An 11,674-nucleotide genomic window follows, 5' to 3' on the forward strand; every position below is an offset into this window, starting at 1 on the left:
CCCCCGGCAATGCCCCCGCGTCCTCTCCCCGATCCAGCAACCTACACCTCTCCGCCTCAATCCCCCATCCGCAAACCCGTCCCCGTCCCCGTGCCTGCCTCCCCCTCAACAAGAGTCGACCGCTTCCTCACCACCAACAACCCCCCCACCTCCCCAAAACCGACCACCCACCGCCCGGCCGACTACACGACGACCGCCGAGGTCGACGCCGAGAACAACCGCCGCCTCGCCGCCCAGCAGAAGACCAAGGCCGGCGGCTGGGCCTCCAAGTCCCTGCTGGAGCGCGAGATGGAGCGCGAGCGCGAGCGCCAGCGCGAGTGGGAGGAGAGCCAGAAGCAGACCCAGGAGGCCGCCGCCCGGGGACTCCGCGACGGCTCGCTGGGCTCCGGCCCCGGCCAGGGCGCCTGGGACGTCCACCAGTACGGCTACATGGGCGGCGACAACCAGAACCGCGGCGGCCCCGGACTCGGGGTCGGCGGCGCCCGGAGGCAGATTATTGGGCCGCGGCCTGCGCCTTGATCTTGTCACTTGGAGAAAACTCACTGTGCCTGTTTAGCTTTCTCGGAATGCGTCTGCGCTGGGGATGTGCTTGGAAATGTAGTTGGTAGGTAGCGGTTGGCTAAGATCTGGTGGATGTTTTGGGAGATCTAGTGATGGATCGATGGAGGGGATTTAGCTTACTGAGGATGTTCCTTATTTTATACCCGTTTTTTTTTGGCTGTCGGCATGATAGCTACTATTTGGGAATTGATGTGCATTTAGTATGCGGTTTGTTGGTTTTTGCTTTCGTTGACTGGTCCAGTTGGAAAGGAACCCTGGCTTGGTGGGGTCTGTAGTACGAAAGTTTTCTTCAGATGAATGATAAGTAAAGGGAAGAACGAGAATTAAAAATGTAATTCAGATCCTCAAATCAAGAAACATCAGCTCTGCTACAATCACAACAACAGGGTATCTATCCGACTATTCGAGAAGAAGCACTTCCTAGGTTAATTCGCCCGGAATATAAAAGACAACAACAACAACAAGAAGAGACAAACACGATCAACAAACACAGGCTAGGCACGACAAGACAAATTACAATTGCCCGACTCGCAGATGCAAACGCTTAGGACCACCACCCACAATCAGTCTTCTCACTGGGAACCAAGCCTTTCAAACCGTGGCAACCGTCATCCCATGATCCTCATTCCCCTGCGTCAGCGGAATGATCTCTTCGACCAGGAACCACAGCCTCCGCCCGCTCTCCAACAGCCACGCCCACTCGATGTCGCCCGCATGCAGGTCGGCCTCGCGCTTCTTCCTCCCATCAAGGATCGGACGCTGCTCGCGGGCCATGATCCCCTCGCCGACGGCCTCCTTCAGCGCCGGGGTCACGGTCAGCATGTCGTTGTCGGCGAGCAGGATGATCAGCGTCTCCAGGGTGATGGAGATCTTGGCGTTGTCGGCGGGAGAGTTCGTGTTCGCCCCGTAGGGCAGGAAGCAGTATTCCAGCTTCGCTTGGCTGAGGTACTCGTCCGCCGTGTCGGGGGCGGCGGACTCGCGCATGCGGAAGAGCAGGTACTCGCAGAGGGTGGTGAGGGCGGCCGGGGGGAAGTGCGGGAGGGCGGTGGGGCTGATGAAGGCCTGGTACGAGGGGAGGGGCAGGTGGCGGATGTTCTCGGCGAAGAGATGATACAGCTCTTCGAGCGGGATGAAGTGTTCGGGGATGGTTTCGGAGACGGTGGAGAGGAGGTGCAGGAGGCGCTGGCGGAGGGTGAGCGAGCGCATGCCGCCGAGGGTGCAGGGGTCGGCGTGCATGGTGGCGAGGTGGCCGGGGGGGATCTGGTCGTCCGGGACATAGCGTTGAGAGGTAGGATTGGAGTATTTGAACGTGCCTGTAGGCGTGCCGTAGTTGTCGGGCGTCAGGAAATTTGCCGGAGTGGTGAAGATGGTGGGTTCTGGGCGAGTTTCTTGCGGGCGAGTACCTCGTCGGGCTCGTTTCGATTGCCGGAGGGCAACACCACCACCACCGTCTCGTCTCGACGAGGCTGGAGTCCCTGCGCCGCCGCGACCACGACCACGACCACGACCACGGCCGCGTCCTTGTTGCGGCCGTGGCTCGGCGTCTTCGACAATAATGTCATCTGTCGTGGTGGTGTCGTCGGCGTCAACACTGTCTTCGTCCTCCTCCTCGTCGGTCAGATAGTCCCCATACTCTTCTGCGTCGATGTTGACCTGCATCCCGCGCTTCTTGCTATTGTGGCTGGACTTCTTGTGTTTGCCATGCTTGAGTTCATTCTCAAAGACCACGCGGAACTCGTTGGAGGTTGTAGCCCGGCCATCGGCGAAGATAGATTTCACGATTCGACGATTCCGGCCGTAGGTGGCGCTAGCGCCTTCGATGTAGCGCACGATGAGGCTGTCTTTGAGTATCTGATCGGCTGCATCATTCTCTTTGGCCCTGGTCTTTGACCTGCGCTTCGCAACGTTCACCTCGACGGCGTTCGTGCTGGAGTCCTTGATCTCTGTCCACTGTTTATGTCGCTCATTCCAGTCACCTTCGAGCACCTCGCACATGAACTCGAGCCAGATCCGCCAGTGTTCCCAGCGCTCGTGGTGTAGAACAGAGCAGTTGAAAGCCCAGCCGACGGCATGCCAGAAGTCCTCCGCACGGGACCAGATGGATTGTGATTCCCCCAGGTCGAGGTTTATCGGCGTCATGATATCCTCTGTCGCATCCGGCGAGGTGGGCGCGTCGTCGGCCCCGCGACGTCGGCGGCCATGGCGAGATGTTTCGAAGTGCGTGAAGGAGAACGCGAGGCCGAACTTGGCGGCTCTGGGCCCAACGAGCGCGTTTGTGAGGCGGAGGAGACGGAGGGATGCATTGGGGGCTTCTTCCTCCTCGGCTGTCTTTGCGCGAGTGGTCGTAGAGGGGTGTACAAGGAAGGTCGCGGCGACAGCCAGGTGCTGAGGAGGTGGAACGAATGCTGGCATGGAAGCAATGGTACCGGCAGTGAGGATTTCTAATAGAAAGTTAAGAGCTTGTGTATCTGGTAGAAAATGTGAGCATTCGCAAACAAAGAAGTAGATGGACTGTGTCGAGCGAGACATACATAGCTTCTCTTCGAGGAAAATGCCAGAGTGCTGGACCAGCTCGAAGGGAAGCGGCTTAGCAGGGCGATAGAGAGGCATAGATGCCTCTGCACCTTCTAGGATAGCCATCAAAATAGCTGCAGAGGATGATGTATGTGAAGATTGGAGAGGAAGAGCTGCGATGCGCGGAGAGAAAGAATCGCGCCGATAAAGGCTGATAGCCGGTCAAAGAAACGCGGCGCTTATCGATAGCCGCATCGGACGTGTTTGCTTCTGCCGCATTGCATGTAGCCAGTTGTATTTGTGTATATAAGTATGAGATAAATCAAGTTCCGAACAGCTTGTTGGACAATGGTATGACCAATTATCTTCGAATGCAATTATCTTCAAATGTCATAGAGTATGGCAGAGAAGTAAAAAGAAAGCATACCAAAAAAGAAGTGGCGCTGCCCGGAATCGAACCGGGGCTGGCACGGCCACAACGTGACGTCATACCACTAGACCACAGCACCTGTTGTTGTAATGTTGGCCTCAATTTTAGAGTCTTGTGTACAAACTTTGATGCCAGACTGTTGCATAGGTATACATAATATAGTGCACATCAGTGCCCATTAGTCGGCCTTTTGCCAATTACCATGCTCAGGTCTCTGGAAATCTGTATGTGTACAGGTGTGTGTATATTTGATTCTTGCTTCTGGTAGCCAGATGGACGGCGTGGTGGCAACCTCAACTCACAAATTAGCCTGGCGTAGTACCTTCATCCAGCCATATACATGGATGTTGAAGTACATACATGTCTATCAACCCCAAACCTTCCACCCTTCCTCAGCAGCCTCTACAGTTGATGAGCTGCTCGGTATATGTAGGTAACACTCTATACATCTGCTATCAAAGGTCCGTTTCTCTGGTCTTGGCGCATTAATCCAGTAAAGGACACCCTAAGTACAGTCAGTTTTGCATCATATATCAAAAATAAGGTCCATGAGCAACGATCGATGCGGGTCGGCATGTTTCCGGCAATGGGGGCATCAGAATGTAGAAGAGTTCAGGTCTCAGCAAGATGTTGATCGCTCACGTGATGTTCATACCGGTGAAATACTGTTGCCATCAAGACTGTAGGCAGTTTACGCCCGTGTCCATAGTGAATGATTGCTTTCTTGTTGTGAATGTGTATAGCATGTGAAGACGCGGGACACGTCCCCACTGAGCTTAGTGCAGAAAACATTCTTGAAAGAAGTTATCATTCTCATCAATATAACACCCACTCTCATGGTTATGAAGAAGTGAGATCCCACTGCCACTGTTACAAGAAGAAGCCGTTCTCACTGATTATCTACCTTACTCTAGGAGCATCAGATCACCCTGAGTACCTTCATCTCAACGCTGTTCACAAATTCTGCTAGCTGATCTTCAAAGAAGGTTGGCTTGGATTTACTGCTGTGCATCAAAAAGTGACGACATCTGCAAGACTGATCGCTATTCGGTCTTGGAACTCGTACTGGTAAGATATCTTTCAGTGAACTGAGTGTCTTGTTGAGCCGACTCCATCAAGCCTATACCCCATATCACAACAGTCTCGAACACATTTCACCAGAGCGATGGCAACAAGAAGTTCCTTCCCCAAGTTCCCAAAGCTGCCCGCTGAGCTTCGTCTCAAGATCTGGGAGGAAGCCCTACCCGAGCTCATCGACCAGCCCCTCTACTTCTACAGCCAGCGCCAGCGCCAGACTACCCACGCCTACGACACCCTCGCGGCGGTGGTGCCCCAGAGCATCGACGTCCAGCACGGCCAAGTGCGCCCTCGCACGGTCGAGCTCCCGCACTTGTTCGTCAACTGGGAGGCTCGCGGGACCGCCCTGTGCTGGGTGGGCAAGCAAAACGCGGAGACTCTCTCGTCGTGGATGAGACCGAAAAAGTCCCCGTCCCACCACCACCACCACCACCACCACATCCTCGTTCGTCCCTTCTCCCCGGAGACCGACACCCTCTACGTCCCCGCGAGCTGTGGGATGGGTTCATCCAGGAGAAACGCAAGGCGGAGAGTGTGCCCGGATACCGCGAAGTGGGTGGAGTAGTAGCACGAGAACCGACGTTCATCACCTTTCCGGCCCCCGAGCGGGCGCTGCGGTCGGTGGCGGTGCTGATGAGGCTGCTCCAGGAACATCCGGGGAGCCTGGTCGGCGCCTTTTTCCGATGGCGGGGCGTGAAAGCGGTGTACCTGGTTGTCCATGAACAGGAGGATGACGAGAGACAATTTGAGAGCGATGCGATGGAAGGGAAACAGCCGTGGAGATTCGAGGTATCGGAAGCCACGCTGAAGGGGAGGTGGGTTCCAGCGAACCGTGAAATGGAATGGGAAGCCAGCGGCAGCAGCAACAACCAAGAGAACGACCCCGACTTGGAGAAGCTGAGTACGGTCATGCTCGGAACCCAGCCTTCGTTGACTGCGCTCTTCAGGGAGTGGAACCCTTCGGTTCACAGGGATTTTAGGGTCCAGCTTATCCGTGTTGCCAGACAGCGTACGTGAGAAGCTGCTGATGCTGGGGCATGAAGTCCGTGGGCACTTGCTGTGGTTGGGGTGGTTTCATTCCTCTGCAAGGTGTATCTAGGCCGTTGACTGGTCACTGGGGTTGATGTACAGTAGTTGCGACATGCCAGTCCCTACACAAGCAAACACTGAGCATTTGGGTCCGACGTCAAAGCCAATTCTCGTCCGTAGTTGTCTTACGCCCTTCGCCTGATGCAGTCGAGCCGACGTCGTACACGGCTTGCATGCACGACGGCAATGCCGTGAAGACTAGGTAGTGACATTTGAGCATGTCGTCGGATCGTGGGAAGTTTCAGCTCCAGACCGCCAATTGAGAGCTCTGCGAAGCAAGTAAAACGCAAGTAAAACAGGTTTGTTGCATCGCGACAAACGCACACGTTTGCTTTGAGTCCGGACTTTTGTCTGCGAAGCTAGAGGACGTTGTCCATGGAAGACGTCAATGCGGAAAAGCGGCTCGGCTCGTACCTTGACATGGGCAGGTACTGCATAACTTACAGTCTTGTCACTTGTCACTTGTCACTGTTTGCCGCTGCCGAGCCGCAACGATGAATGTGACCAGGTCAGAAGCTTGCCAGCGTTGGTCAATTGGAAGACTAAATCTCCGAGTGTTACTGTAGGATCGAGAATCGCCCGTGGGAAGAAGAGCTCGGACGGTTTGCAGCATCTCACGTGGTTCAGCATCGCGCATAACCTTAATTTCTGAGGTGCAGCCATGGGTTGCACCGGTCTCATCGACTCCAATCTCGAGCCTCTAAGATGTTCTGGTTGAGGTGAACGACGATGAATGTGCTCCGGGATGAAGAAAAGGAGGGGAAATGTGCTTCCCTTTTGCTCAATGGCACAAACCGGGGGAGAATGGCGAGTGTATCAACATAAAAGCCCGGGGTTGGGCTCTTTCCCCAGGAAATGAGGGAGCACCTCAAGTTTTGAACAGCTACTTGAAGAAGCAAGCATGATCTGGAATACTTTTCTACAACTGGTCGTCCTTGTGCTAGGCACTCTTCAACCAGTCTGGGGTTTCCCCACTGTCGAAGTTGAACGCGATGAGCCCCAGGCCTCAGACCGATATGTCTTTGCCCACTTCATGGTACGTCAAAGTGTCTCGCCCCTTCCACTAGTCAAGTCCATCTCATCAAAGCTAAATCCCCATATCCACAGGTCGGGATCGTCGAGAACTACCAAGTCGAGGACTGGATCGCCGACATGCAAGCGGCGCAAGCGATCGGCATCGACGCCTTCGCGCTCAACTGCGCCAGCATCGACAAGTACACCCCAACCCAACTGGCGCTGGCCTACCAGGCGGCGCAGCAGGTCGGCTTCAAGGTCTTCATCTCCTTCGACTTCGCGTACTGGACGAACGGCGACACGGCCAAGATCACCGCCTACATGCAGCAGTACGCCAGCCACCCGGCGCAGATGCAGTACCGGGGCGGCGCGGTGGTGAGCACCTTCGTGGGCGACAGCTTCAACTGGGGCCCCGTGAAGCAGGGCACCTCGCATGCGATCCACGCGCTCCCGAACCTGCAGGATCCGGCCGAGGCGTCCAGCAACCGGGCGCGGGCCGCGGACGGCGCGTTCTCGTGGTACGCCTGGCCCACCGATGGCGGCAATAGCATCATCAGGGGTCCGATGACGACGATCTGGGATGATCGGTTCGTCAAGGACTTGGCCGGAACGACTTATATGGCGCGTGAGTCTTCAGCCGCAACTCTCTAACTTGGCTTAAAAATGTGCTTGCAAGGAGGGTTCCAGTTGGGTTAACGAAAGCGACAGCCGTCTCGCCCTGGTTCGCCACCCACTTCAACAGCAAGAATTGGGTCTTCATCTGCGAGAACCTGCCGACCCTTCGGTGGGAGCAGATGCTGAGTCTCCGGCCCAGTTTGGTCGAGATCATCTCGTGGAATGGTAAGCACATACCCCACAAGCCCGTAGCAGGACAGCCCCCCACTGTCTATATACATACCCACACTGAAAAATAGACTACGGCGAATCGCACTACATCGGGCCCTACGCCGCCAACCACAGCGACGACGGGTCCTCCAAGTGGGCCAAGGGCATGCCGCACGACGCCTGGCGGGACCTGTACCAGCCCTACATCGCGGCGTACAAGTCCGGGGCCGCCACCCCGCGGATCGAGAAGGACAGCCTGGTGTACTGGTACCGGCCCACGCCGAAGGGGGTCTCGTGCCCAGAGGACAACCTCGGACCCCCGAACGGGATCTCCATGCTTGGGGACAGTATCTTCGTGGCGACCATGCTGACCAGCCCGGCGACGCTGACGGTGACCAGTGGGTCGAATGGCCCCGTGCGCATCGAGGTGCCTGCGGGGATCGTGACGTCGAACGTCTCGATGGGGGTGGGCCCGCAGACGTTCACCGTCAGTCGCAATGGGCAGACGATTCTGAGTGGGCAGGGCGGGTTGGCGGTGCAGGGCCAGTGCAACAGGTATTACAACTTCAACGTGTATGTGGGGAAGGTTGCGGGGCTTTAATTGTGTTGTTGGCTGTATCTGTCCCTGGTCATTGAATCTAGGAGGCTAGCTAGGAATGCCGCTGAAAGGATGCCGCGATGATCGGGTTTAGTCTGACCTGCTTAAATTGAATATGAGAGTCTTTGTATGACTATATTGCATGCCACATAAGCTATCTAATTTACAATAGTAATTGCACTTGAATAACATACGCGTGTGTGCTGATAGAATACTAACTACACCAAAGCTTGAAGCCGGAGTCCGAAAAAACTAGGGCTAACCACCTTTCTCGTATACCACCACCCCTTGTATAGGGCCCCGAAGGCAAACCCTACAGAAAGCAACCTACAACAAAAAAACATATATACTCAATCCAAAGCAGACCGATGCAAAAACCAGTCTCAAACTATACATTACTGAAGAATCTTCCATCTCCAGCGACAGACATATTTTTTTGATTTTTCCAAACTTACATTAGAACTCCCCACGAAAACGAGGGAGATTAGGAAGGTAACCATCAAGACAGCCCAAGGCATCCCGAAACACGAGCTACCTAGTCACTATCCACCCATACCCAACGACCGGGATACAAGCCTCCAAAGTCTACTCTACTAGACACCTGACCTCAACAGTAAGGTAAGGAAGGGGCAAGGAGACCCAGGAAATCAAACCTCCACCCGATCCATCAACAGCCCCCACACCCCGCCCTGGGGATCATTATCCTCGAGCATCCACAACCACCCCTCGACCATGCGCACCGCCTCAGGCGTCGGGTCGCCCTGGCCCTCGCCGCAGTCCGCCATCTCCAAGCCGCGGGTGTCGGCGTCGGCGTCGGCGTCCACCTGGCCGTTCACCTGCTGGCCACCACCCCCCGGCGGCGGCGGCGGAGCTTCAAAGGAGAAGTAATCCCGCTCCAGCAGCTCTCTGTAGAACCGCATGCGGTCGTCCCAGAAGATGACGCCGCCGAAGCGCCGCGCCTCGGGGTAGGGGTAGCGGTCGCGCAGCAGGCGCATGCGGAGGAGGAGCTCGGTCCTGGCCCGCGCCCAGCCGTCCTCCGAGTGCAGCGCGGTGGTGGTCTCGCGGGCCCGCCGCACGACCAGCCGGAGGATGCTCTTGCTCGGCCAGGCGTCCAGGAACGGCCGCCATCGAAAGTAGCCGGCCATCTCCGTGTCCAGCATGGTGGCGCCAGCGCTGCTGCTGCTGGGGGTGGTGCGGGTGCTGGTGCTGGAGTAGGACATTTTGGGGGTGGGTCTGGGGGTGCAGCAGCTAAAGAGGGGGAGGGGAATTTTTGGTTAGTTCTTGGGGGAACTGGGGGATTTGGGTTAGTTTTGGAGAGTCAGGTTTCTTGGGAAAATCGAGGGATTTGGGGTTGGGGTTTGTGGATAGTGGGATGGAGCTTTAGTGTTGGCATGGTTGGCGCGGATTTATATAGTTTTGGGATGGAATTGGGGTTGTGGAGTTCTCCTGTATAATCTCGTTATCTCTGGCTTTGTGCAAAGGAAAGGGCTTGGGGATTTGGGGGTTCGTGATTGATAAAGAAGCTGAGTTGATTGTGAGCTGAGTACAACAAGTGCCGGTTAGGAGGAATAAAGAATTTCGATCGATATTCTCCGGGATGAGATTATCGAAACTGATTTTGAGTTGAAATACGAAATTCGGAGTGCATGCTGCTGCGACTTCTTCCAAGACGACACAAGCGCGTGTACCGCTTCGCTGAAGAGTTGAGATTTGCCAAATCTCGCAAAGGAAACAGAAGGACACCAACATCATTATCATCGGTCCACGGCGTCGACCCCTTTTTCTATTCCCAGATCAGTGACCCCGAGGCTACCTTATCTTCGAACCGCGGACTTGACCCTGCAGACCTACTCACAACAGAACTACCAAGACAATGCACCAGGAAGTAATAATGGATGGGATAGGTAGGTAGGTAGGTAGTGTGTAGTAGTGATGATGGTGAGGATAATCTGGAAGCCAAGGAGAATAGGAGTACAATAACCCCTCCGTTTCTCCCCTATTTTTGGGTTCTTCATCTAGTGTAGCCCGCCGTCCCCTTTCCACGCCATCGCCCAATTTTCTTCTTCAAAGATGAAACCACAATTCAATTGTCTTTCCACCCCAATTTCCAGTTGCAGAACGAGGAACCCCCCCCCCGACAGTCCTTGCCTCCCCACTTCGCATGGAAGGTACCCTGGAAAAACACACCGGTACAAATTGGACAGATGAGTGCCCCACTTGGTCTTCCCCAAATGTGGACGGAGGTCCTAGCCCGATGGCTGACAGTGTGGGGTGGGTGGAAGAAAAGGGGGACATGAAGGTGATGACAGCGAGAGACGTAGGGAAAAGACAACATAGACGCCAAGTGGAGAATATTAGCAAGAATGGAGAAAAAAGATAGGAAGGAGGACAAGTCTGGAAAATGAGAACATGTGAGTTGGATTAAGATAAGGAAATTCGATGAACCGGAGCAGAGAGCGACTACTCCTCAGGGATGTCAGAGAAGAGGCCTATTCGCAAACGGTGCGACTGGCAGAGAAAGAAAGTTAGTACTGCGATACTGCCGCCTGAGACGGTGGGTGGGGCCCAACTCACAAAGGGCAACTTCGGGATGACCACCCCCAGCGTAGCAAGGAAGTTGATGGTGAAATACGTCAGGTCGTAGTGGGTGTAATGCGTGCTGAGAAGGAAAAGGCAGATGGGCACGCAGAGCAGGAACTTCTTGGTCGGAGTGTATTGGTCGCCATTGTCAATCTGCTCCCACATGTTGAGGTTGTCGTACGCCCCGGCGTTGAACTCGAAAGGGATGCCCCGCACCCAGTGAAACATGAGGAAAGAGCCGAACATATAGCTGATGTTGGTGAGGGTCCAAGAGGTTTCTTGCGAGACACCAGGAATAATGTCGAAGAGGATCTTCAGAGCCACGATCAAGACGAAGTGAATGGTCCAGGCACCTAGATTGTCGTCGTACCAACCGTCAGCCACCTCGTTCATTCTGTGCTTGACTGCCCGCTGAGATTCGCGCCCGCCTTCATGTGTGTGTGTGCAAACTCACCCTTAGCATTGACCCAATTCGCATTCAGATTGGGGAGGGCAGCCTGGTCGCTGGTCCGCTCGATGGACTCGGGAGGCTCCTGATAAATGATACTGCTCGACCGTCTCCTCCGCCCAGCCTTGCCTGAAGACATATTTGAGTCCGGAGTCAGCCGGTGTCGGCCAGTGTCGACTTCCGGAGGGAAGGAGATGGCACGGGGAACGAGTAGAGAAGACACTTTGGCGGTATTATCGGAAGAGCAGGAGGAGGGGATAGTCGGAAAGGAGGCGGAAGAGGAGGAGGAGGGAATCTTGGCACGAGGAAAGAGAGAGTCGCAGGTTGAGGAGTAGGATTCAAAGTAGTGGGATGGATAGAAATCGAAAATAAGAGGAAAAGAAAAGAGAGGGTGAGGTAGTTTGATCGAGGCAGACAACAAAAGTAAGAAAGAGAGATAGTTAGAGAGTAAGTAGGTTAGCAAGCAGGATGGGGGATGGCCGATGTTCGACTGGACTTTCGATTAGAGGCGACGGCGAGATCTGAAGAGGATCCCCGA

General features: G+C 55.1%; 6 protein-coding genes and 1 non-coding gene across 7 annotated transcripts; 3 read left to right on the top strand and 4 right to left on the bottom strand.

The window, feature by feature from the left end:
* Positions 1-800, top strand: BO95DRAFT_442363 (uncharacterized protein). Its single transcript, XM_025586405.1, has one exon. The coding sequence runs from the start codon at positions 10-12 to the stop codon at positions 517-519; it is 510 nt and encodes a 169-aa protein (XP_025442510.1). The 5' UTR covers positions 1-9; the 3' UTR covers positions 520-800.
* A 104-nt stretch (positions 801-904) lies between these two features.
* BO95DRAFT_514108 (uncharacterized protein) lies at positions 905-3,233 on the bottom strand. Its single transcript, XM_025591654.1, has 2 exons — positions 3,093-3,233; positions 905-3,029 (listed from the first exon to the last, which is right to left on the bottom strand). The coding sequence occupies exons 1-2, from the start codon at positions 3,199-3,201 to the stop codon at positions 1,153-1,155; spliced, it is 1,986 nt and encodes a 661-aa protein (XP_025442511.1). The 5' UTR covers positions 3,202-3,233; the 3' UTR covers positions 905-1,152.
* A 280-nt stretch (positions 3,234-3,513) lies between these two features.
* BO95DRAFT_t135 lies at positions 3,514-3,584 on the bottom strand. Its single transcript has one exon. It is a non-coding gene; the product is annotated as a tRNA-His (tRNA).
* A 1,086-nt stretch (positions 3,585-4,670) lies between these two features.
* On the top strand, positions 4,671-5,840 carry BO95DRAFT_514109 (2EXR domain-containing protein; the record flags this gene model as incomplete). The annotated part of the gene is made up of 2 exons (XM_025591655.1): positions 4,671-5,027; positions 5,096-5,840. The coding sequence occupies 2 exons, from the start codon at positions 4,671-4,673 to the stop codon at positions 5,597-5,599; spliced, it is 861 nt and encodes a 286-aa protein (XP_025442512.1). The 3' UTR covers positions 5,600-5,840.
* A 732-nt stretch (positions 5,841-6,572) lies between these two features.
* On the top strand, positions 6,573-8,162 carry BO95DRAFT_412744 (glycoside hydrolase family 71 protein; the record flags this gene model as incomplete). Its single annotated transcript, XM_025584259.1, has 4 exons — positions 6,573-6,707; positions 6,779-7,310; positions 7,394-7,525; positions 7,600-8,162. 4 exons carry the CDS (start codon positions 6,573-6,575, stop codon positions 8,109-8,111), a joined length of 1,311 nt encoding a protein of 436 aa, XP_025442513.1. The 3' UTR covers positions 8,112-8,162.
* A 145-nt stretch (positions 8,163-8,307) lies between these two features.
* BO95DRAFT_120790 (uncharacterized protein) lies at positions 8,308-9,440 on the bottom strand. Its single transcript, XM_025580442.1, has one exon. It carries the CDS (start codon positions 9,326-9,328, stop codon positions 8,756-8,758), a length of 573 nt encoding a protein of 190 aa, XP_025442514.1. The 5' UTR covers positions 9,329-9,440; the 3' UTR covers positions 8,308-8,755.
* A 1,128-nt stretch (positions 9,441-10,568) lies between these two features.
* BO95DRAFT_362134 (ORMDL family protein) lies at positions 10,569-11,275 on the bottom strand (the record flags this gene model as incomplete). The annotated part of the gene is made up of 3 exons (XM_025582564.1): positions 10,569-10,616; positions 10,683-11,041; positions 11,143-11,275. 3 exons carry the CDS (start codon positions 11,273-11,275, stop codon positions 10,569-10,571), a joined length of 540 nt encoding a protein of 179 aa, XP_025442515.1.
* Between the last annotated feature and the right edge of the window lie 399 nt (positions 11,276-11,674).

The sequence above is a fragment of the Aspergillus brunneoviolaceus genome (genome assembly GCF_003184695.1).
Source record: "Aspergillus brunneoviolaceus CBS 621.78 unplaced genomic scaffold BO95scaffold_31, whole genome shotgun sequence".
NCBI classification, from domain to species: Eukaryota; Fungi; Ascomycota; class Eurotiomycetes; order Eurotiales; family Aspergillaceae; genus Aspergillus; species Aspergillus brunneoviolaceus.